At 36.4% G+C, this 24082-nt stretch overlaps 1 protein-coding gene across 1 annotated transcript; it reads left to right on the plus strand.

Moving 5' to 3' along the window:
* On the plus strand, nucleotides 1-24082 carry LOC112502857 (ABC transporter C family member 2-like). The gene is made up of 28 exons (XM_025106869.1): nucleotides 1-159; nucleotides 740-1137; nucleotides 5070-5248; nucleotides 6268-6307; nucleotides 7460-7616; nucleotides 8103-8217; nucleotides 8330-8410; nucleotides 8511-8535; nucleotides 9203-9259; nucleotides 10176-10241; nucleotides 10698-10772; nucleotides 10878-10985; nucleotides 11191-11325; nucleotides 13427-13533; nucleotides 13649-13742; nucleotides 14403-14570; nucleotides 15231-15371; nucleotides 15553-15753; nucleotides 16357-16455; nucleotides 16536-16688; nucleotides 16908-17284; nucleotides 17680-17860; nucleotides 18081-18404; nucleotides 19084-19840; nucleotides 20709-20830; nucleotides 20975-21220; nucleotides 22145-22559; nucleotides 23762-24082. The coding sequence occupies exons 2-28, from the start codon at nucleotides 805-807 to the stop codon at nucleotides 23857-23859; spliced, it is 4854 nt and encodes a 1617-aa protein (XP_024962637.1). The 5' UTR covers nucleotides 1-159; nucleotides 740-804; the 3' UTR covers nucleotides 23860-24082.

A 24082-nucleotide genomic window follows, 5' to 3' on the forward strand; every position in this document is an offset into this window, starting at 1 on the left:
CTTCACAGCTGCATCATAAACCATTCGATTGTCTTCTCTTTTCTCCGCCGAATCACATCACCTTTTTAACCTAATCATCATCATCATCAATCAATCCGTATGTGTGGTTGTTAAGGGAACCCCCCGTTCGTCTGTCTATCTCAGCTCGATCTAAATTTGGTATGTACTGATGATGATGATGATGATCATATCATATTGACACGAACTTGTGATTTCTTGAAACCAATGGGTTTTTGGTGTTTTTGATGTTTGTTTGTTAGTTTATTTGTTCAAGAGATTGAATACGATGACTATTATTATTGTTAATGGAATCCCACAAATGTGTCACTTGTTTGAACCCCAAATCTGATGGTTGGTTGTAATAATGATATAATCTGTTCATGTGATCGAATTGAGGCTTGGATAGTTAGGTTATTAATCTATGTAATGTAAATCAAAGATGGAAATTAGCAGCAGTTGACTTTTTTTAATGAATCAAGACAAGATGCGGGTTTTTGTTTAATGTCAACCAAAGATGGAAATTAGCAGCAGGTGTCTTTTTTTTTTTTTGATGAACTGATAGCTGCACCAGATATGCATGTTTCATATGATACCAGTCAAAAGCATGATATATTTTGGTACTAGAGCTCATTTTTGTCTATATTCTTGACTGAATTTGCTTTAATTCCACACACACACACACATATGTAATATATATAGATATGATTTTGAGTGTTTTAAAATGTTTTTCTTTTTGCAGGAAAGTGAAAAGACAAAAATGAAGTTAACAATCTAGAAGCAGTTGAGTTATTTTAAGTCGGGAAGATGGGGTTTAATCCCTCTGTGTCATATTGCCGTCCTGTGCCAAATGGGGTATGGGAAACAGCTCTGGAAAATGAATTTGGGACTTATACACCCTGTGCAACAGACTCTTTGGTCACTGGCATTTCCCATTTGGTCCTTTTGGGGACTTGCTTATACCGGATATGGGTCACAAAGAAGAATTTGAAAGTGCAAAGGTTCAAATTGAGGTCAAAAATCTACAATTATTGGTTGGGGTTATTGGCTTTATACTCTACTGCTGAGCCTTTGTTCAGATTGATAATGGGCGTTTCGGCATTTAATGTTGATGGAGAGACTGGTCTTGCTCCATACGAGGTTTGTTTATTTCTTATTGACTTGGTAGCCGGTCTGTAAACATTTTCTAGTTTTCTTTTAACTTTCTTATTTGTTCTAACCTATTTAGTGGTGATATTATTAGGAAATTTGATTGTGTATATAGGAATTTTAGGTGGATAAGGGAGGTTCAGGGGAACACTCTGTTAACCATTCATCCGGATGGTATGCACACAAGTAATTGGAATTGTTTCTTGGTTTTTATGCACATGTGCATTCAAGTAATTGAAGTTGTTTCTTGGTTTTTATGCACATGTGCATACCGGACAAATTGCTTACAAATTACTTGTATGCATATGTGCATACCATACAGATCAACGGTTACCAGGGTGTTCCTCAGTTTTTCATTTTCTTTGTGGTTTTCCCCTGAACCTGACTCTTAATGGATTTTTGGTGATTATTGTCTCGAGAAAACTGATTAGTAAGAACATTAGAGTGTCCTTGGGTAGTTTGACAAGTCTATTATTGTTTTCTCTTTCCTTTTCTTGTTGTTGTTTGTAAATATATTTTTGTAAACTCAACATGATAATTGATACCTACACTATATGCATTATCTCTTTACCAAAAAAATTTCACCTAGCAACTTGAATTGACTCATAAGTTATTACCACTTCTTTCATGTACTTTTGAAAATTGAAGTGCATATATTCTTGGTTTAAAAATGCACGCATAATGCGCTCCGATGCGTGATGCGCTCTGATGCGCTGGAGGTAACGCATCAGAGGGGATGATGCGAAGCGATTCCATGATGCTCTCTGATGCGGTCGCATCAGCTATGCATCACACGATGCGTGCATTAGCGCATCCTGTATGTTCATGTTTGGGCTCCTTTTTCATTCTTTAGAGGTTATAATGACCTAATAAAATATAAGCCCCTCTCAAGTCTCAAGTCGCATATCAGATTAAGAATATATACATGAGTCGTGAAGATGATGAAGTTGAGGTGGAAACATATATTGGAGGGTTTGATAATGATGAGGGAGATGAACCCGTGTTGAGGTTTGATGATGCTGATCTTGGGGAGTATTAGTTGGTCACTTGGTCATTTAGTTTAGGGATTGGGGACTATTAGACATTTACTTGTGTTCTTCATGGTAGTAGTTTGTGTGTTTTGTTATTTCGATTCACGAACTTTTTATGATTCTAATGCCACTTTTTGAACTACTTTATGTTATAAATGAAGTATTTTGATAGATAAGTATTTTTAAGGTAGAAATTGATATGTAGGATTAATTTATAAGTATTTTTTGAATACCGGGCGCATCACGTGCGTGATGCGAGCGCATCCACATCATGCATCGGCTTCCGGGACCCTTACCGCCTCAGATCGCATCGCGCTTTTTAAAACCAAGCATATATTAACATTTGAAAGCATAGGCATGATATAGAATATTGTGAAGGTATAGAATATTGTGAAGGGCTATGCAATATGTTATTGGTCGGCCTTTCCTTTTGTTTTTTGCTTGATGTTACTACATTTATAGTAACTATTAATGTTATTGAAGGGTGGTTAACTCCCTTTAAGTTATAAAAAACATACATGTAAAATGTCTACCTCTAGGCTTATCAGGGTTCTCTCTCTTTAATAGTCCCAGGTATCACATTATTTGGGCCATGCAGTACTTTGGGAAGTTAAGTTGAACATTTTCCAATCCCTGTTTCTAAGATATTTGAAGTTAATGGCACATTTGTGGACATTGGTGATGGTTGAAAGTGTTTACAACCAACATATCAAACACTTATCCATCGTTTATGTATAAACTAACCAAACATACCTAGTATATCCCACCCGGAGGTAGAGTCTTGGGAGGTTAGATGTACACAAATATTTCATCTGTCTCAATAGGTGGAGAGACTATTTCCGAGTAGACCCCCTGCTTGCGAAAAAGATTTGAAAACCATAGTTGGAAGCCAATCTTGCAAAACATTTTATTTTTATTATTTTCTGAAGGAAGGTTTAAAAAAGATTGCAAAGAGTCTGAAACAAGTGACAATAAATTGAAGGCGAGAAGAAATAAAAACTAAAGAGAAAAGGAGGAGGCATGGTGAACAAGAAGGACAATAGAGCCAGCTAACCCACAATACCTACACCTTAAAAGCACATGGATTGCTCCAAGATTTCTCCCTATATCTATCTTAGGACATTTGCAAACCTATGTGTCGACTTCTTCTAAGGTTCAAAGCTGGAAGTTTTGGTTATTCAGCCTCAAAGTCCATTTTGTTCTGCTGTATAAAATCTTGGTGATTGGGGATGAAATTTAAAGTTACTGCCTTTACTTAAATCCTTCTGTTCCTGCTCTCCTGGGTTATATCCATATGAGGCGTATTTTATATGGGGTCGGATGTCAAATTCGGATATTAAAAACAGTTATGGTGGTTATTAATATGAGATGGAAAAAAGACTGTGTAGTAGTTTTTGAATTTACAGTGGGTTTTTGCTGTGTTGTTTAGTTGGGGATTAAATTTGTTGGATTGGGAAAAAGAGGTCAACATGATGGCTAAATGGGTGTTGAGACTATCATATATATGGACTCATGTTTCCAAAGAGCAGTATTATAGTTTGGGCTGGAGAAGCATAAGAACTCACACTTGCCCTGATAATACCACTTAACAGCATCTCCTTGACCTGTTTTTCTATCTCAGCCTTTTGGATGTGGGGGTATCTGTAGGGCCTTACACTCACAGGCTCACTACCAGGTTTTAAGGGAWTGTGGTGGTCGTGATTCCTCTTAGGAGGAAAAGGTCAGGCTAGTCGCTAAAGGCTTTGGCTTTACTCAAAGAAAAGACTTGATCCAASGAACTATACAAGTATGGTGGGAGGCCTAAAGTCTTTCACGTTGACCCGGYCCGACATGACGTTTGCTGTGAATCAAGTCTTTCAGTTTATGCATGCTCCTCGACAAGCACATCTACAAGCTGTCAAAAGAAGACTCCGATACTAAGAGAACTATTTGCGATGGGTTCTTCTACCCAAATAACTCCTATGCAGATGGGGCTGGAGATCCAGACACCAGCTCCTGCTCTGCGCGTAAAGTAAGACAATGAAAAGAAGGATTCGCTTTGTTGCGACTGCCGCCGTCTTCGAGTGAAATATCGTTTTAGTAGTCCTGGTAATGGAGTCTTTCGAGATAAGACYGAGGCTTATTTTTTCTTCGTCGTACGTGACTTTGTCTCAACCGGTAGAAAAGAAGTTAGAAAGAGGAATTGACCTCGAAACTATATGGCAGAAGGGGCATGTTCAACTTCAAAGACCGGTGTCGCATAATCAGACTGAATGAAAGTTAGAATCACTGACAAAGTACTTTGGTCTCTATTTGTCGCTACGTTAGTGTGTGATGTGAAAACTGGCGAAGCCTTATGAGGGGGGTGGGTCAGACGATTTTCAGCAAGGAGTCCAGGAAGTGTCTGGACTAGAATAGAATAATCAAAGATTTTGATATGTTTGAGAAGCATGTGATATGTGTAAAGTGTCGAAGAGCAACAAAATTTTCAACATGGTTTAGACGTGTTTCACACTTAACTATAGTGTCCGGCATGTTATCGTGATTGTGTGAATGTGTATAGAGACAAACAAAGCATAATAAGGCACAAGTAAATATTATATTTACACGGTAAACGGTTGACATGAAATTCTTATATGATCTTTGATTTGCTTGTGGTTATGGTAAGCATTACCCTTCTTTTCCTGCCTCCTAGTAGAAAGGCCATTGTTTGTTTTTCGGTTATCTTATTTTTCACCAAAGATGTCACTTATTCAAAGCTTAATATGCTACTTTCCGCCTTCCACAATGATTGAATTGCATTGCATGCTGATCTTGTTCTTTTCCCATTTCTTATTAGTAAATTTATCAAAGAACTACCTCACGAAGTAATTTCTTCTGATCTCTACTACGTTCTTTTATCTATTATTGCAGATTGTTACCTTAGTTATTAAGGCTCTTGCATGGTGCTGTATGTTTGTCGTGATCGGCCTTGAAACGATGGTTTATGTTTGTGAAGTTCGTTGGTTTGTGAGGTTCGGTGTCCTCTATGTTTTGCTCGGGGATGCCGTGTTGTTCAATCTTGTGCTTTCCGTGAGCAGTTATTACAGCAGGTTAGTTTTTATGCTACTTGAAAATTGCTTTGCTTGGTTGGTATATTGACACCATATGCCATGTTACACCTTGGGTTCTTAATGATGCTCTTTCTTCACATGATGGAAATGTTCATTTGATAATCATTGTTGCTCTCAGCTGAAGTGAAACAATATTTAATGATACTATATTTACTGTAACCACTACATTATTTGATTATTCATGAAAGGCAATTAATTCCTTAAGACTTTGATTATACAACTTCTATTCTATTGTTATCCCCTTCAAGTATTGGCATTGCAGACCAAGTTGATTTGCCTATTGGTCTTCTTTGACAGAAGACTGCAATAATTGAGGTAGAATTGCTTAGATGATTTTAGGCCAGAAGGGAGCAACAACACTTCTGGTAGATCTCTATGTATGAAATTGACCCAATCCTTCAAGCTTAATCAACATAAAGGCTTGTCCAAACCTGAAAGGAGGTGTTCTAACCGTAAGTGTGACAAGCTTGGTAGAGAACTTTCCTAGGAGGCCTTCTAACTGTAGAAGGTGTCCCCCCCCCCCCCCCCAAAAAAAAAAAAGAAAAAAAAAAGAAATCCCATTTGACTTGGTCAAGATCATTGATTCAATTTAAGTTTAACTTCTAAGTAAGCAGGTTATTTGTGTGAATTTCAAATTTCAGGGATGGTATTTGGATTCTCATTTCAAAACCAATTGCTTGTGGAGTAACCCCAAATTACATATACTGATCACATGACTTGTATTTTCTCAATGTGACCATCCTCTAATATTTTCTTCTATTTGTAGAGGGAGACATGGAACATGATCGTTGTTATTAGTCCTATGTTTATGAAATTGTGATGCATACGTTTGCTTTTGTATGGTGTTTTCTCTAGTGTAAATTTTGGTTAAACAATAGGATATGGTTTGATGAAAAGCAGAAGCTGGTACATGCTGTGTTTTGTAGTTCTTCTTGTCTTAATGCTCCCTGTTTTAATTGGTGAACATCTCAATTTATGATTGAAGTTGCTCCTTGCAGATATGTACTGTATATCTATGCCAGTGAAGTCGTCATCCAGGTTAGATGTTCTCCTGTTTAGTAGTTTGTAACTTTAGCATGAGTTGAACAAGACCAACGATAATTTTTTATTTAAAATAATCTGCTGATAGTCAAGATCAGTATTACCAGATTCAGTTAGCATTCCCATTAACTTAGGATTGTTGTTGGTAGTAATGAGCTCTTCTATCAAAAGTATTGTAGTTTTATGAGACCTGAGTCAAGCAATCTGCAATAATTCTACCTACTACACCCTTGTGCTTCTATACATTTTTATTTCAATCTAATATTGTACTTCAAATGTGATGCAAGCTTTCAAACCAACAAATGTAATACAAGCTTTCAGCAATGGTTTGAAACTCTTTGGTTGCAGCATGCTTGTATGTATTTTGAATTCTCATTTCCCTTGAAAACATCAAGAATGTCACCTGTGTAACTTAACTTCTACTACTTATTTCAATCCTATTGTGATTTTTAACATTGATATTGAAAGTACCCTATCATTGTAGTATGTTTGGACAGTAAAATGGTTTAACAATTAACAACAGAAGTAAATTATTTTCATATAAAGTATTATTTACTTTTATGATTTTATTGTAGACAATATCAGTGAAATAAAAGAAAGTGTAGTTACTTATCTAAAAGGGTTGTTAACTAAATGTTGTTACTTTCTAAGTAAGAAATGGTTTATGTTTGTCGTAGCCAATTCTATTGGTTTGAACGGAAGGATGAACAAATGCCCTCATCTTCTGCTGACTCTCATTCAGAGGAAATTTAACCCTACCCACTTCTTTAGGCTCCCCACCTCAAATGGGAATGATTTTTTTTTTTTTTCAAATTTATAAAATTGATCTGCATAATTTTCTTGCAGTTTACGTAAATAAAGCTGTTTCTATTATTGGCACTTCAAGTAGTTAGTAGATTGGAGAAGCATGGACTATCAGATCTAAAACTATTATCTCTATTTTATGTTTGAACAGAAGTCTCTTGTTTCATGCTCACAAAATCAATTGGTTGACTCATAGATTTATCAAAATCAAGTTCGTTTTCTAGATGCCTCAAAATCTACCACTTATATGAACTACAATTATAACCTGAATGCATGTTGCATTATGAATCCCGAGTTCTAGACATGTAATACAGTCGTTTGATGATGGGCTTTTCTCTGACGTAGGTTCTGTTTGGGGTATGCTTGATTGTCTATCTTCCTAAATTGGATCCTTATCCTGGTTATACCCCAATACGGACAGAGTCTCTGGACGATGCTGAATATGAAGAACTTGCTGGTGGAGAGCAAATTTGTCCTGAGAGGCACACCAACATTATTTCTAGTAAGTGCTACTAGTTTAATTGCGGAAAGCTGATATATGCAAACTGTATATTGTAACCTTCTGATGACATACTTTATGTATTTAAAGGTATTAAAAATGGAGCATTATCAACATGTATAATCATCATTATATATATATATATATATATATATATATATATATATTCGTGAGAACATGTTCGTTACTTCTTGCCAACCTTTTCCTATTTTGGCTTGGTTGGGTAAGATTCATGATTCAATTTGAGGGCTTGTCCACCCATTGTGCTATTCACAATTTCACAATCATGTACAGGCATTTCATTTTTGTACCTTCATATGATGTGGTTGATATCTAGTATTATAAATTAAGAATGTTCGAGTTGTTTCATGTTGTCTTGAACAATTCTTTTGTTGCAAATGATTCGTACTTTTCTTTTTTTTCAATAAATAGTCTTCTTATGTTAATAACTTGAAGCGATTTATGATACCTTTTCTTGTTTCTTTTTAGATATCTTCTTTGCTTGGATGGATCCACTCATGAGTTTAGGTTACAAAAGACCTCTCACAGAGAAGGATATATGGAAACTGGACACTTGGGATCAGACAGAAACGCTAAATAGCAGGCATGTTATTGTTTCTACTTGCATGTATTATAATTGGTGGATTTAAAAATGAACGATAATCTCTTTCTGCACTTCAGTTCAGCTTGATGATGATTCTGTTTTTGCTCTTCAGATTTGAAAAATGTTGGGCAGAAGAGTGCCGCAAACCTAAACCATGGCTTGTAAGGGCTTTACATCGTAGTCTTGGTGGAAGGTCTGTACAAATACATGTTCTTACAAAGTTTTGTTGCTTGTAATGATGTTTCCATTAAGCATGAGAAGATCTAAATATATAAACGTTTATTTGGCTACAGGTTTTGGTGGGGAGGCTTTTGGAAGGTATTCAATGAATTGTTTTGAATCTTACATTTTATCGTTTCCTTGGAAACATTCTCATTGTTGACGTGTTAAATAAAATGAAATCCTAGAAAAAAATGAGCTTTTGATGAATCTCTTGAATGTAAACTTTGTGGTGTATTTTTTATATTCCCAGTCATCTTTTTCATCTGTGAAAATACATCGTCTTGCCTAATGCCATTCTGTGTACCTGAACTGTTATATGCCTTATTTGAGTCTTTTATCATTGAAGCAGGCAATTGACTTTAGACAGGATAAAAAAGTAAGTTCTTATTTGGTCATATATACATAGGGGCAAATATCCAGAGTGAACCTTGAAAAGAGAAAGAACCGGAGAACCATGAAAAAACGGATGAAAAATTATATCAAAATAGATGTCAAATTAAAAGTAATGAAATGATTCTGAGTTTTTGGGTAATAGTAACTTTACCGATTTAGAACTTCCTTGTGGTCCGAGAGGGCATTGTTTTTATAAAAAAATAATTTATGTTTGGTGCTATCTTGACATTCAACAATATAACCTTTTCAATTGTTCTTATGTGAGCTTTCGGTCTTGGTTAATAAAGATTTATCTTTCAATTGACATGACGCTTACAAATTTTGTAATGGTGTGTTCTTGATATATTTGTTCTTCCATGGCCATTTGTAGATTGGCAATGATCTTTCTCAGTTTGTTGGGCCACTGATTCTGAACCAGTTATTATTGGTGAGTTTGCTATTTCCAAACATCTCCTATTAAGATCTTTATCTTTTTGAGTCTCTCTATATAAATTTTGCTGGTTCAAGCCATCTTTGTGAAATAATAAGATCTACCTATTGATTGCATTTATGTTCATGCTCATTCTAAATATACAAAGTGGTGTCTTTTTTGTAACAACAGTATGAAGGCATTTTTATGGCGTCAAATTTCGTAAAATGTGCCCACTTTTGTACAATCAGTTTTAAAACGCGACAACAAATTTTTTGTCTTAATAATTATGAGTAGTTTCATAATGACACTTTAAAATGTGACTTTCTATGGAAATGAATTTTTTCAAACGTGAGTGGTTTTGTGACAACAATTATTAAGATGAACCATGTTAATGTGACACATATAATGACAAACTATTTCAAAATATCATTTGTTCTATGACACACTAATTTATAAGATTGCGAGTATATTTTTATAACAACGTGGGTAGTTATTTGAAGAAACTATTTTCAAAATCTGACTACTTTCTTTACAACAAACTTTTTAAACTATAGCTAGTTTCATGATGTTAGTTTTTCTTTCTTTCTAAAATTTGACCATAATTTTATATTCATAATTTTAAAAGTTATTTATTGTATTAAAAAAGTTCTTGTCTGCAAGATATCTAACTGAGAAAAGGATAATGATATGCTATTTCATATAAAGTTGGAACTGTGTAGTTCACATTTATGGTAGATTGTACTCATCTCTTCTCATTGATTATGCATATATGATTTATTCAAATGATTGACTGGAGATGAAGTTTATGTGGTTCTATGGGAAATGAAATGTTTCTTCTCAGGGGAAACTATCAGCTGCTGTAGCTCCATTTCTTATCTCTGTTTCAGTAGATTCCCTTTCTTTTTCTTTTCTAATTTTGGACAATTTGCAGTCTATGCAAGAACGCGGTCCAGCTCAGATCGGTTACATCTATGCTTTCACAATTTTCGTTGGAGTGGTACAAGCTCGATAACTTTATTATTCTTTATTGTTTAAAAGATTTATATGACTCCGAAACTGTTAAATATTAGCTGTGAACATGTATTTTATATCTTTTCCTTTTGTGTAGTTTCCTACATAAAAGGAAAAAATATAACATATATATTGGCAGCTAATATTTAACACAAACATGAGAATGTGAGATGCTTCTTCTGATAAGGTGATGTGCCTTATGGATGCATGTGAATAAGTTTGCATTGGATTCTACTTCTAGGGAGTGCAATATCTAAAAGTCAGAGTTCAATTAAAATCTAAACTGATAGATCATAGTCATCTCCCCTATCTATATTCTAGATTTTGACAGTTTAATGAGATGTAGCACTCCATGGGAATAAAAGAATATGATTACTATTGTTTATCTCTCCCAATTTTTTGGGATCTCTCATACTTGTAGTTATATTGATTATAAATTTAGGTACTTGGTGTGCTGTGTGAGGCTCAGTACTTTCAGAATGTCATGCGTGTTGGTTACCGTCTTCGTTCAACTCTGGTAGTTACTTCACTCTCATCAAGTACAATAGCTTCTTGTTTCTTATAAAGTTTTTAAGATTCTTTTAGAGATTGGTACAACTATTGAATCTGTGATTCTTTACAGATTGCTGCAGTTTTTCGGAAGACTTTAAGGCTAACCAATGAGAGTCGCAGAAAGATTGCATCCGGGAAGATAACCAACTTGATGACAACTGACTCTGAATCACTCCAGGCATGTTTCTCTTTTTAAGTATAAAAGCTATTGAAATGCACCCCGTTTGCTTCATGGAGTTTTATTGAACTTGGGAAGTATTTATAACTCCTAACTTGCAATCTCTATACAAATGAGCTTCTCAAAATACGGGCCATCGAATATAAAGTATTGCTGCTTTCAATTAGTTCAACATCTAATTTTATTTTCTTCTCCTTCTGTTCAGCAAGTATGCCAGTCACTTCACACTTTGTGGTCTGCCCCTTTCCGTATCATTCTCGCTTTGATTCTTCTTTACCAACAACTGGGTGTTGCTTCGCTCCTTGGTGCATTATTGCTAGTTCTCATGTTCCCCATACAGGTACTTTAACGATCACAACATCTTCAGTTGGATGTTCATGTTGGTATCTGTTGTTTTCAGTATGCATACATATGTGCATATACATGCTACAGACATGCGTACAAATACATACATATGTAGATATGCATGCATACATACATATATGCATATAGGTGTGTGCTTGTATCATCTTCCTGCATGAATACAAATTCATTACTTTGTCTCATTCTCCATCAAGTCTTCGAACCAACCACTAATTGCTACCATCAATATCACTCGATGGGATAAGATTGATCATCTCTCATAACACATAATGACATTGCAAAACTCAAATATATTTCGAGATACCAAATGATTTAAAATGGATTTAGCTAGTTATGTTCTTTTTCTTTTTCTTTTTCATTATTAGGGTTTCTCCTTGTTCAACCTATGGATCCGCATTGTTCAATATTTATCTTTGTATCGATCAATGGAATAGACATGATTTCTGGTTCCTTTTTTTATTTCATGGAATGCTATGTATTTAGATACAAATGTCCTCACGAAACATCCGTGTCTCTCCCTTCAAAGGCAGTGTACCACTCAATCAATATCTCCCTGCCTTTTGTTCTCAGAGTGATCTCCTCCTAGGGCTTGATCAGTTGCTTCTGCTCAGCCATCGTCATAATTTGTAACTCTTCATTTGTGTTTGTAACTAGCATCACATCCTACCAGCTGGATTCACCTCTAGTTCATGACTGACGTCCCCATTCCTTCACCCTCTTTGGATTTTCCCAATTCATACACATCGGCCATCGCCCATCGCCCAATTCATATACATCTATAGAATGTATTGCGATCAATCTTCACTTGTTCATGAGAAGGTGCTTGGTACTTCCATGAACCCACCTTCTGTTGAGCCGGTCTTGATACATTCTGGAGGTTAAGTAGCTCATATTTGTTAAGGCCCCTTCAGGGAACAATGGTTGATACTAGGTTTGATAAGTTAGGCATCTAATAAATATTCTCTAACCTAGGGAGGACTAATTGTTGTCTATTGAGGTTTGTGGTTAGAATTCCTTGGATAATTTTCTAGATCGTGTTTGGAAATTACCTTCCAAATACTGTATTTAGCCCCTATTATGCCTTGGGTTTACACGAAATCAGTAAGTGGGTAATCTAGAAAAATGCTACGAAATAAGGCACTAATTTCGTATATATAGTACTAAGATCACAAAACTATGTATTTATAAGAGAGATGACGGTTACGGCAGATAAATGGTTGCAACCATTAATGGATAAGGTCAAAAGGTAGTTACAACCGAATCTTAAGTTCTGGAAAATACATCTTCAGCGATAGATGAAGACTATCAGCGACAGCCTTTCAGCGATGGCCTTTCAGCGACAGCTGAAGGCTCTACAGCGATAGCTGAAGGCCTTTCAGCGACAGCCGAGGCTCTTCAGCAACAGGCACAATAGTACCTTTAGCAATGGCTTATCAATGGCTGAAAAACAAACAAGGGGCTCAGACCCTTGGAAACCCGCCAGAGGCGCTGTTCCTAGGACCCCGCAAAGGGGCACGGCCCCCTTGACCCCCGCTTTATGGCGATCTGAGGTGATAGGGGCAACATTTGTCGGTGTGCACTCAACACCTCCTAACTCACGTATGTTTGCCTCATCGCCTCAATCGATCTTAAGTAAATACAATCACACCAAATGGTTGATGACACTAAAATCGCCAACACTAACAGATATAAAAGTATACAACAGACAATTATGTCAATTTGCTTTGTATTTACCTTCAGGCCTTTATTATGGAGTTCCTTTTTAGCCCGTTTGGCCTGCTTTATGTTGTCTATATGTGTTGGAATAGACATACTTTCAAAGGCCAACTTTTGCAAAATACTTCTTAGCTTAAGACAAAATGAACTTTCACACAAAGAAGCACACTCAAACAATGGCAAATTTGACTTAACTGTCTGAACAAGCCACTTGGGCATGTACGTAAGTACGTTATTTGCATTAATAGGCAAGTTAAGTATGGGCAATTCTATGACTTGTATGTTGCTTATATAAATTCTTTATTATTATGCATGGAGGTGCTAGTTATCATCAAAACTTGTAATTTATCTTCTGGAAACAGACATTTGTTATCAGTAGAATGCAAAAAATGTCCAAGGAAGGACTGCAGCGGACTGACAAGCGAATTGGCCTCATGAATGAAATCCTAGCAGCCATGGACACTGTGAAGTACTCTTTCTTTCTCCTTCTGATATGTTTTAATTTTTCCTTTTCGAATACCAGCTTTTTCCATGTGTAGTTTGAGTAGTAAATAGTCATTGTGACTCTTTAAATTTTGTTTCAGATGCTATGCTTGGGAGAATAGTTTCCAAGAAAAGGTCCAAAGTGTCCGAACAGAGGAGTTGTCGTGGTTTCGGAAAGTGCAAATGCTAGGATCGGTATGTTTCCAAACAAAGATCATGGACATCCTCAATATATCTTCCAAATTTATGCATAGCAAGAATGTTTCAGATTTTATACGACTTCATTAAGCAAACTGCATGCGCATTTTACCCCAGTACGTATCTGTTTGTGTTGGATTCAGTCCTCCTCTACCTACACATGCTTCATTCCTGCTCATGTGGCAGATCCTTTTCACTATATTTTGGCTTTTAGGTAACAAAGATGAACTTACAATGGCTAGTAATCAGGACTATTTATTCCTGCTCATGTGGCAGATCCTTTTCACTATATTTTGGCTTTTAGGTAACAAAGATGAATTTACAATGGCTAGTAATCAGGACTATTTTCTTTCTCTTATTTGATGTTTATTGGATGATTCAGGCCCACCAACTGTTCATCGCAATCAATAGATACATCTAATATTTCTACATGATTTCATGGTTAAGTTTCAGATGCTAAATGGTCTTTGTTTATTGTTAATATTTGTTTCGATAATCATTTCCATTTCAGTTATTCAGATTTATGCAGGATGGGGGTGTGTGGTTGCAAGAATATTGTTCTTTCTGTCATAGTCTCCAGTGCATTCTATAGTGACATACTTTTCCGCATGTTTCATCCTCTTCTGTGACTGACATTGTTGCTTCCTTGTTTTGCAGCTGAACACTTTTATACTAAATAGTATTCCAGTGGTTGTGATTGTGGTCTCGTTTGGAATGTTTACATTACTCGGAGGAGACCTGACACCTGCCAGAGCCTTCACATCACTTTCTTTGTTTGCTGTACTACGTTTTCCACTGTTCATGCTCCCGAATATGATAACCCAGGTTTGTTATATTGGATATTTATCACTTAGCCTTTATTTGACACACTGCTGCAACAATCTATGTTGCTCCTTTTTTATGTTTTGATTTTTGGGTACCTTAGTTACATTAACATACTTGGTGGATATCAGTTCTATATGGCTATTGATAAGTCTCCTCAACATGTTAGGTTACCATATATACAAACTCATTTTACTCGTAACATTTTCTGCTATCTGGCTTTATTCCCTTGCTCATCAAGTTGACTTCTTGAAAGTTTTGTTGCTATTTACTGATTTTTCTTACTGCATGTTTTAGTATAATCGACATCTGAGACTGTTGATCCCAGATCTCTCAATAACACTAATAATCTAGTTATAAATAACCAAATTATAGTGATTTTACGAAGAAAGTTATGAAGTCTCAAAGATAAAATAAGAACATTCAAGAACGACTTTGAGCTTCAAAGGTTTTGCTTTTATAAATAATAAAACGTAAAAGAGACTTTTTCTCTATTCACACATATTTTCTACAATAAACCTAGTCGTCTATTTATACTAGATGGCTAATACTAAGATAACTATCTATTGCTACTTTCTAGCAAATAGTCTAGCTAACAAATAAAGTTTATCTTTTACATGGATAAGCATTATTAACTAGAGTTGTGACTGTTTTTATTCGCAGGTCGTAAATGCCAATGTGTCCTTGAAACGTCTGGAAGACCTACTGTTAGCCGAGGAGAGACTTCTTCTTCCAAATCCACCTCTTGAAGCAGGACTTCCAGCTATCTCAATTAGGAATGGATTCTTTTCATGGGATTCAAAGGTCTTATACTATTATTATTATTATTATTATTATTTAAATATTTAGTTAGCATGCGTGGTTTATTTTTCGCAAGTTCAGGGTTATAGTTATTACTTACTATAACCAAATGATATTAATTGATTTATACAATCACATTTATGTCTAAAGTGTCTTTAATTGGTTCTCTTTTTTCTTGTTGCAGTCAGATAGACCCGTATTATCAAATATCAATTTAGATATACCAATTGGTAGCCTCGTAGCAATTGTTGGAAGTACAGGGGAGGGGAAGACATCGCTCATATCTGCTATGCTTGGAGAACTTCCTCCAGTTAGTGATGCACATGTTATTATGAGAGGAACAGTTGCTTATGTCCCACAAGTGTCATGGATTTTCAACGCAACTGTATGTCATGTCTTGCCATTTAGTTTATTTCAAGAGTTCCTTGTCTTTGCAAAATCATTTTTGGTGTTATTATTCCGGTGTGACCTTTTTCCTACTGATGAATATTTAAAGTGCTAATGAGGTTTAATGAGTTGAAATGGAAGCTCTTTCTCCTTAGGTTTGGACTCAGTTACACAGTGTTCTCTAATTTGGAGAGAAAAGAAAGGAAAGAAAATAATTTTTCATGTTCTTGAATAGGAGAGAAAGGAAAGGAAAGATGTCAACTTTACAAATATACCTTTAAAATATATCATTTAAAATGAAAGGTTGAGTAGTTTTGTAGTTTTAATAATCTTTTTAAGGGGTTTTAATTTCTTTCCTTTCCTCCCACATTTCTGAGGGAAGTTTTGGAAGGTAAATTATCATTATCTTTCCTTTCTCTCCCTAAAGAGTTTCGAGAACACTAGTTTTTCTTTTTACTTTCCAGCCCTTGCCTCCTTTCCCTTTCCTTCGTAATAAAGGTTTCGAGAACACAACATTAGTGATAGACATTAGAACAATAGATCATCTCTGTCTTTCATTTTCCCCTGATAGTCATTCGAGATTTATATGCTTATATTTCAGGTACGTGACAACATATTGTTCGGATCCGTCTTTGAATCTGCAAGGTATGAGAAGACACTTGATGTAACTGCATTGCACCATGACCTTGACGTGCTTCCAGTAAGTACCTTTTTATCAAAGTTTTAGCTCCAACTTCCATATCTTCGATGTAAGTGATATATTATATGTTGTGTTGCTAGGGTGGTGATCTTACCGAGATTGGTGAAAGAGGGGTCAATATTAGTGGAGGACAAAAGCAAAGAGTTTCCATGGCTAGAGCTGTATACTCTAAGTCTGACGTTTATGTGTTTGATGATCCTTTGAGTGCTCTAGATGCTCATGTGGGTCGACAGGTAAAAATTCCATATCTAGCAGACAGAGCTTACATCTTGGTTTTCCCCCCCTTCCTTATCCACTTTTTTCTTTAAATATGAAATGGATGCAAGTATGGTCATTACTATGAAAGCCCCATCACCAACTTAAATTCTTGCAATTTGTTACATTCATCATCATCTTTTAATGTTCATCTTGAAGTGATCTCATGTGGAATATGAATTTGTTTTAATTGCCAGGTCTTTGAGAAATGTATTAAAGAAGAATTAAGAGGCAAAACACGTGTTCTAGTTACAAACCAACTACATTTTCTTTCACAAGTGGATAGGATCCTCTTGGTCCATGAAGGCATGGTGAAAGAGGAGGGATCCTATGAAGAACTCTCAGAGAATGGTGTACTCTTCCAGAAGTTGATGGAGAATGCAGGAAAAATGGAAGAATATGTGGAGGAAAAAGAAGAGGCAGGAGAGGCTGATACAAAGACATCAATACCTGTGACTAATGGTGTAGCTGGTGAGTTAGCTAAAGATGCTGACAAAAAGAAAGGACCCAAATCTGTTCTTATTAAGCAAGAAGAACGGGAGACGGGTGTTGTCAGCTTTAATGTTTTGAAGAGGTAAATAGCTTATAGCACAAAATTTCAACTGTACATGAACTGCTATCTGATTATATCTGATTGGTTATGCTATCTTCTAGAATAAATAAGCATACCCAAAACCTCAAGGTCTATAAAAATGGATCTGATGTTCTTCTACATGTGTTCTTCAAAACTGATCTGCAGTTACTCACCTCAATCCACCATGACCAACATTTTATTAATTATTTTTAATGTAATACTCGAAAAGACCAATCTTAATCATCAAACGTTATATTCAAATCCTGCTAATTTTACCAATTAAGATTGCACATTGGAAGAAATTTGTTCTTGTGTGCATGTTTTAACCAAGTTTAGATATTCATTGGGGGATACAAACTATTTATTTACTGTACTTCTGTCTGTTCTTTTTTCAGGTATAAAGATGCATTAGGAGGCTGGTGGGTTGTGGTTATATTGTTCGGGTGCTATGCTTCAACAGAAACTTTAAGAATACTGAGTAGCACGTGGTTAAGTATTTGGACAGACGAAAGCTCCCCGAAGACCCACAGCCCATTATTCTATAATCTTATATATGCACTTCTATCACTCGGTCAAGTACGTTTCTGATCGATTTTAAGAGTGTGTTCCTTTATATAGAAAATGAAATATAAGCTGGACACTAGTGCAGTAACTTCTTCTTTCTTCAAGTTTGTGTATGGTCTTTTTTCTTTTCTTGCAGTTTTTTACTGAAGTTGAGAGCATCCATGCATTGGTTAATTTACTTTTTTGTCCGCTGTAAAATTTAAAACTAATGGATTTACAATTTGGTTTTCAGGTTTTGGTGACATTGGCAAATTCTTTTTGGTTGATCATAACAAGCCTTATTGCTGCTCGGAAGTTGCACAATGCTATGCTTAACTCCATATTGAGAGCTCCTATGGTCTTTTTCCACACGAATCCCCTTGGACGTATCATTAATAGATTTGCAAAAGATCTTGGTGACATAGATCGGAATGTTGCCCCATTTGTGAACATGTTTCTGGGTCAAGTGTCGCAGCTCTTGTCAACCTTTGTTCTAATAGGATTATTGAGCACCATGTCTCTTTGGGCTATCTTGCCACTTCTGTTGCTGTTCTATGCAGCTTATCTGTATTATCAGGTATGTGAGTTTGTTTACCGATCAATATATTATATTTGATTCAATTAAGTTAAAAAGATCCATCATTGGATCTCAATAATTTGGTTGAAGTGGCATCAGTTCTATATTGATTCAGAAATATATATATATGTATATATATATATATATATATATATATGATTAACCTAGATATCCAACCCGCTATGCGAGCCGACTAATCCCAGGGCAACCACCTGCTTTGTAGATAGCCTGGAGTCACCGCATTTGAACCTCCATGACCACAAGGGGATTTTTATTCCTCCTTGGATTTGAACCTGGGACCTCCTGGTACTTTTGACCTTTGGAGCCAAGCTCAAACCAATCAGGCACCACCCTTGTGGTTGAAAATATATTTTTACATATCTCTTTCCAATGAAGTGAACTAGATTATTGATAAGTCCACTATTTAGATGCAAACCTACATGTTATCTTTTAGATGATTAGTCATCTGTAGTTCTAGTATCTTGTTCTTTTTATTGTGATATCGAATATATTTTCTGCTTTTATTCTGGTATAATCTTGTAATGTTGCCATAAGCATGTTGGATTTGGTGCTATTTCATTCCCTTTTGCTTGTTTGATATGCACAAATGATGGTCTAAATAATGATCTATCTTCTGTACTTTTATGTTGTGATTTACTTTGGTTATTCGTTCCTTCAGAGCACTGCCCGTGAGGTAAAGCGATTGGATTCCATCACAAGATCTCCTGTGTATGCACAATTTGGGGAAGCACTGAATGGTTTATCTACCATTCGTGCATATAAAGCTTATGATCGAATGTCGAAGATTAATGGGAATTCCATGGACAATAATATCAGGTATACATTAGTGAACATGAGTGCAAACCGTTGGCTTGCAATCCGGTTGGAAACCGTTGGTGGGCTCATGATTTGGTTGACTGCAACCTTTGCTGTTATGCAAAATGGCAAGGCAAGAAATCAAGAAGCTTTTGCATCTACCATGGGTCTTCTTCTAAGTTATGCATTAAATATCACATCCTTATTAACCGCTGTTCTTAGGCTTGCAAGTCTAGCCGAGAATAGCTTGAATGCTGTGGAGCGTGTTGGTACTTATATTGAATTGCCTTCTGAGGCTCCTCCTGTTATTGAAGACAATCGCCCTCCACCTGGATGGCCTACATCGGGATCGATCAAATTTGAAAATGTTGTTTTACGCTATAGGCCTGAACTTCCTCCTGTACTGCATGGTTTGTCTTTCACAATTCCCCCAACCGACAAGGTTGGAATAGTTGGAAGGACCGGAGCAGGCAAATCCAGCATGCTCAATGCTTTATTTCGTATCGTGGAACTGGAAAGAGGAAATATTATAATCGATAACTGTGATATTGCGAAGTTTGGGTTGACCGATCTTCGCAAGGTTCTTGGTATTATACCCCAAGCACCTGTTCTTTTCTCAGGTACATCAAAGCTTTTTTCATTGTTGTTTTTGGATATATTTGGTAATCTTTATTATCCTAAAACATGGTCCTTTTTCTTTGTATTGTACCCTCTATCCCACAAAATTGCAACTTTTGATGTAACAAAGTTTAATTAAAATGTTCTGACTATTGATCTAATGTCTAAAATGCCCCTTAACAAGGATAAAATGAAGGAAACTTGTGGACCAAAATCAGACATTTCTAATTCCATTTAATGACTACTAGTGGGCAAAAAATGAATTAGGACTGAAAAATTATCGAAAAGAGAAAAGATTGCATTTTTTTCTTTGGGCAGAGCAACTTGTAAGATGGTATTCTTGGTGTATTTGTTTCACCAATGATAGTCTGCATTTAAGTTCTTGCTCTACCCTTTGGGGTAGATGTTGTCGGAGTTCCACGTCGGCTAGACTTGGACCATTTCTCCTGTATATATGTTGGAACCTCTCCTTTCTCCTCAAGGGATCTTTTGGAGAGTGATCTGGGGCTTCCACATATTCTCACATGATATCAGAGCCAAGGTCTGCCACTCTAGGGACTCGACACTCTGGCTATCCCCCACTTGACACCCTGGGACAATCTGTGTCCATCTAGCCTCTGTTGGCATGGGCGTGTTGGAGTTCAGCATCGACTAGACTTAACCATTTTTCTTGTATATATGTTGGAACCTCCCCCTTCTCCTCAAGGGCTCTTTTGGGGAGTGATTCGGAGCTTCCACATATTCTCACAGATGTCAGATTTGCACCCCCCCTCCCAACCTTCGGGTGGAATATACTGGGTTTATTTGGTTTGGTTTATACTCTGCAATTGAAGTTCATTTTTCCTGATTATTGAAATTGTTTTTGTAAAGGGACTGTAAGATTTAACCTTGACCCCTTCAATGAGCACAATGATCCTGATCTTTGGGAATCTTTAGAGAGAGCCCATCTAAAGGATGTCATCAGGAGGAATCCATTGGGTTTAGATGCCGAGGTACATGTTCATTTCCTGTTTCGAGTCATTGATCAAAGGACCCTATTTTCACCTTCTCAAATCGTAGATTTAGAAAAGGTTTTAGTATGCGTGAGTTACATTATGATAATAATTACTTCCAACATATTATTTCTTGTAATAAAGGTATCAGAGGCCGGAGAGAACTTCAGTGTTGGACAACGACAGCTATTAAGTCTTTCGCGTGCATTGCTCCGGAGATCGAAGATTCTTGTTCTTGATGAAGCAACTGCTGCTGTTGATGTTAGAACAGATGCACTTATCCAAAAGACCATTCGCGAAGAATTCAAATCGTGTACTATGATCATCATTGCTCATCGTCTAAATACCATCATCGATTGTGACCGTATTCTTCTCCTTGATGCTGGTCAGGTACTGATCGCTTTATGTAAAAGTTCCCTAATGAATTTTTTGATGAAAGAACTGTATATTTATGGTCTTTATAGTTAGCCTCCTTTCCAAACAAAGTGGTCAAGTTTGCTTTTTGCACAGACCAATTCTCATATCTAAAAATTAAAATCATTATACTTTTGGTATAATGATTGCTAGCCAGTTACAGGTACCCATTTTCTTATTCAAAAAACTGATTTAGGTTTCTTTTACTTTAAAATCTTTCTAGCCGGTTATAGATAGCTTTTTTGGGTTAAAATGATGTCGGTAATCAATCTCTAGAATTTCGATGACAAAAAATGGTCATGGACTTGATCATTCAAAATGAGAAAGTTCAATGGTTTTTTCATTCAAAAAAAGGTATTAGGGACTTGATCATTCAAAATCGGGGATTTCGTTGGGTTTTCCGGACTTTTCCTTAGATTTTAGTATGGCAAAATGCAACGAAGTTTGATTTAGTTCCGATTTAGCGTAAGGACTAGTTTATTTTCTCAGTCCACATAACAAAGTTCCAAATTTTCTATTTTGTAACCATTTTGACCTGTAACCTGCTCATCTTATAACATTTGATGATGTGGTGCCTGTTTAGGAAAGGGTTACAACGCAATGGACGATAATCTTGAGTAAGACATCATCAGATGTTACCGGTCAAAATGGTAGAAAATATAAAATTTTGAAACTTTATTACATTGATTTAGAAAAAAAAAATCCTTTGTTACACTGAATAGGGAACTAAGGCAAATTTTGTTGCATCTTGATGCATTTTTCCTAAGTAGAAGTATTATTGTTGAATTTGTAAAATTGATCCATATGGATAATCACGGAAAAAGGTCAAAAGGGTTTGACCTCAAAAGCCAAAATGTAACACCCTTTTGGAAGTAATCCATTTTTCTTTAAAACTCTCAGGTTGTTGAGTATGATGCACCAGTAAAACTTTTGGAAGACGAACAAACTGCTTTCTCGAAAATGGTTCAAAGTACAGGAGCTGCAAATGCAGAGTATTTGCGTAGCTTAGCATTTGGAGCGGAAGGAGATAAGGCGGAGAAGGCAGCAATAGATGGACAGAGGAGATGGCTTGCCTCTTCACGGTGGGCGGCTGCCGCCCAGTTTGCTCTTGCCGCTAGCCTCACTTCATCGCAAAACGACCTTGTTCACATGGAATTTGAAGATGATAACAATATCCTTAAGAAAACAAAGGATGCGGTTGTAACTCTCCAAGGTGTTTTGAAAGGGGAGCATGACAAAGATATTGAAGAGACGCTTGATCGATCCCACGTCCCAAGGGAGAGATGGTGGTCGGCTCTTTACAAAGTAGTCGAAGGTACCTAACATTCTCTCCATTGCTCATTTTATTTTCGGCTTTTTTCTTGTTTACTAGTCAATCGTACTCGGCATATCCCTCTCAAAAGTAGGGTCTACGAGGGCCTACCCAAAGAGATAAAGAGGCTCTTTCCTTGAACTAAAGACCTAGATTGCAAATAATTTGAGAGTAGGGTTTGTAAGAGGGAGGATATCCAAATACCTTTTCTTATTCCCCCACGGATAGAGAGGTTGATTTCCTGAAGGCCCCGGATTGCAAAAAATCTAAAGTAGGGTCTGTGAGGGGTAGGATTTATGCAGACCTTTCTTCTGTCCCAAGGGATAGAGAAGGTGTTTCTGTGAAAACCCTATATTGCGAAAAATGAAAGTATGGTTTGTGTGGGTAGGAAGTATGCAGAAATTTTCTCTATCCCCAAGTGGTAGATGGGTTAGGTTCCGGTGAGAGAAAAGTTAAGGTGAGAAGCGTAAGAAGGGATCTCCACACTTGGATGCACATTAGGATGAGATGCACCGAGATGAGATGTACCGAGATGGACTAGATCAATCCCTGTATCAAGAGCATTCATGGGTGGGTTTGAGATTAAAGGTGATCATGGGTCCAGATCCCTTCTTACGCTTCTCACCTCAACTCTGCTTCTCACACAATCCTTTGCCAGGGGTAGATTAGTTATTTTTCATCACCCTAAGCTAGCTTATTTTTTAAGCTTATCGAGAAAACCTTGTTTGGTTATGCATAAACTAGCTTATAAGCTAGCTTTTTAAAAAGCTACTTCAAATAGCTTATTGGGGCTTTTTTTCATTTCTTTCAATTACGCCTCTTCTATCTGACATAGATGGCCGTTATGTTTTTCTTCAAGTCATTTTACATTGTCATCTAGCTTATCTGCTAACTTTTACCTACATGACTAGTTTATCAGCCAACTTGTTAGCTAACATCTAGCCTTTTCATCTAACTGTAAGCTAGCATATCAGTCAATAGTTACTTTGTCAAACATAACCAAAAGTCGGGGGCGTCCACATAAACAATTGCTCGTCTTTGGAGCAGAGGTCATGTTTGCATACAACCATCCACCTGACCTCCCTTCAGAACCCACCTCCGAACGGAATATACTGAGTTGGTTTCGTTTATTGTGTTTATCATATGTTGGTGGTGGAAGGGTTAGACTCGTAAATGTGACACTATTATTTACACGTGCTTTGTAGGTCTTTCGATGATGAGTAAGTTGGGTCGTAACAAGCTCCACCAATCTGAATACGACTTAAAAGACGAACAGATTGATTGGGACCATGTTCAGATGTAGGACTCGAATCAAGATCCATGTTAAACTTGGAATTAATGTAATTTTGATTACTGCTATTTTCGTATATTTTTTGTTAATTAGATTTTAAGTTCAAATAATTTACACCAAAGGTGGATTTTTTGTGTATTTAAACTTGATATTTCTAGCAAAGAAATTGGTTGACTTGTTGCTCTTTTGACCCATAAACGATGACCGAATTATTCAATTCGTCGATTGATTTTGA

Source organism: Cynara cardunculus, unplaced genomic scaffold (genome assembly GCF_001531365.2).
Source record: "Cynara cardunculus var. scolymus isolate 2C unplaced genomic scaffold, CcrdV1 Un_Scaffold_2080, whole genome shotgun sequence".
Lineage (NCBI taxonomy): Eukaryota > Viridiplantae > Streptophyta > Magnoliopsida > Asterales > Asteraceae > Cynara > Cynara cardunculus.

Bases quoted from the DNA above. Each gene is read 5' to 3' on its own strand.
- LOC112502857 (XM_025106869.1), top strand. From the start codon at position 805: ATGGGGTTTAATCCCTCTGTGTCATATTGCCGTCCTGTGCCAAATGGG. The intron at 15,754-16,356 runs GTATGTCATGTC...CTTATATTTCAG, and splicing joins CATGGATTTTCAACGCAACT to GTACGTGACAACATATTGTT. The intron at 19,841-20,708 runs GTACATCAAAGC...GTTTTTGTAAAG, and splicing joins AGCACCTGTTCTTTTCTCAG to GGACTGTAAGATTTAACCTT.